Genomic DNA, 1,091 nt, shown 5'->3' on the forward strand with positions numbered 1-1,091 from the left:
AGTACATATATGACTCCACCATCTCCCTTCCAGCACAATTTCCTCTTTCCCTTCACCCCTTTCCTTCCCTCTCCCTGTTCCCTCCCCCTGGCTTCCCCAGGCACCTAACAACCCCCCTTCCCCCCTAGCAAGAAGGGGGGGAAGGGGGAAGCCACTCTTCCCCCACTTATAAGCGTATCAGACCACTTCTTTCTTTGTCAAGCTTTTCAAAGATACCCCGAGGCCCTGGGGCCACACTTATGGCCCTGCCAGGCCCTGGGGCCACACTCATGGCCCTGCCAGACCCTGGGGCCACATTCATGGCCCTGCCAGACCCTGGGGCCACACTCATGGCCCTTTTTTAGACCCTTGGGCCCACACTCATGGCCCTGCCAGATCCTGGGGCCACACTCATGGCCCTGCCAGACCCTGGGGCCACACTCATGGCCCTGCCAGACCCTGGGGCCACACTCATGGCCCTGCCAGATCCTGGGCCACATTCATGGGCCACACACGGTGCCTCGGTGAAGTTGTTGTTGTTAAAGATTCGCTACCTGGAACAAAGTTCCAAGTAGCACGGCCTATGGTGAGCCCGTAGTGCCTTCTCGGTGAAGACCCCCAAGTCTTCATGAGACCTTTTGGGTCCCCACAGCCATCTTCCCCCACCCCCACAACCATCCCCCGGGCCCGTCGCCCCCTACACAGGCAGCCCCCAACCATTCACCTGGGTATTGACATCAAAGCCAATATATCTTTGGGCATTTATAGCGAGTGAGAAGTCTTGTACCGTGTCAGAGGAGGCTGCTTGTGCTGCCTCCGAACACTTCTGGCGAACGTTTCTGGCGCTAGGAGTCGAACGGTCTCGACGAACGGTTGGGTACTCCTCAGTGTTCACCACCACCCACCACCACTCACCACCACCACTCACCACCACTCACCACCACCCACCACCACTCACCACCACCAGTCACCACCACAACAAGGGTCAAGAATCTTAACAGTTATAAAGCCCATGAGCTGTTAGTGGAAGCTGACGATGCCTGAGGCATTGTTGAGAGCCTCTCTTGCTCTCCCTCACTCTCCCCTCTCTCTCATTCTCCGCTCTCCCCTCA

The 1,091-nt window shown here is 57.7% G+C and overlaps 1 protein-coding gene across 1 annotated transcript in view; it reads left to right on the forward strand.

Annotated features, from left to right (window-relative positions):
• Positions 1–362: 362 nt before the first annotated feature.
• LOC138359801 (collagen alpha-2(I) chain-like) overlaps positions 363–1,091 on the forward strand; it is a 35,253-nt gene continuing 34,524 nt past the window's right edge. Inside the window, exon 1 of the mRNA XM_069319506.1 lies at positions 363–550. Within this exon, the coding sequence (XP_069175607.1) occupies positions 363–550 (188 nt within the window). The remainder of the gene's footprint in view (positions 551–1,091) is intronic.

The sequence above is a fragment of the Procambarus clarkii genome, chromosome 93, assembly GCF_040958095.1.
Source record: "Procambarus clarkii isolate CNS0578487 chromosome 93, FALCON_Pclarkii_2.0, whole genome shotgun sequence".
Classification (NCBI taxonomy): Eukaryota; Metazoa; Arthropoda; class Malacostraca; order Decapoda; family Cambaridae; genus Procambarus; species Procambarus clarkii.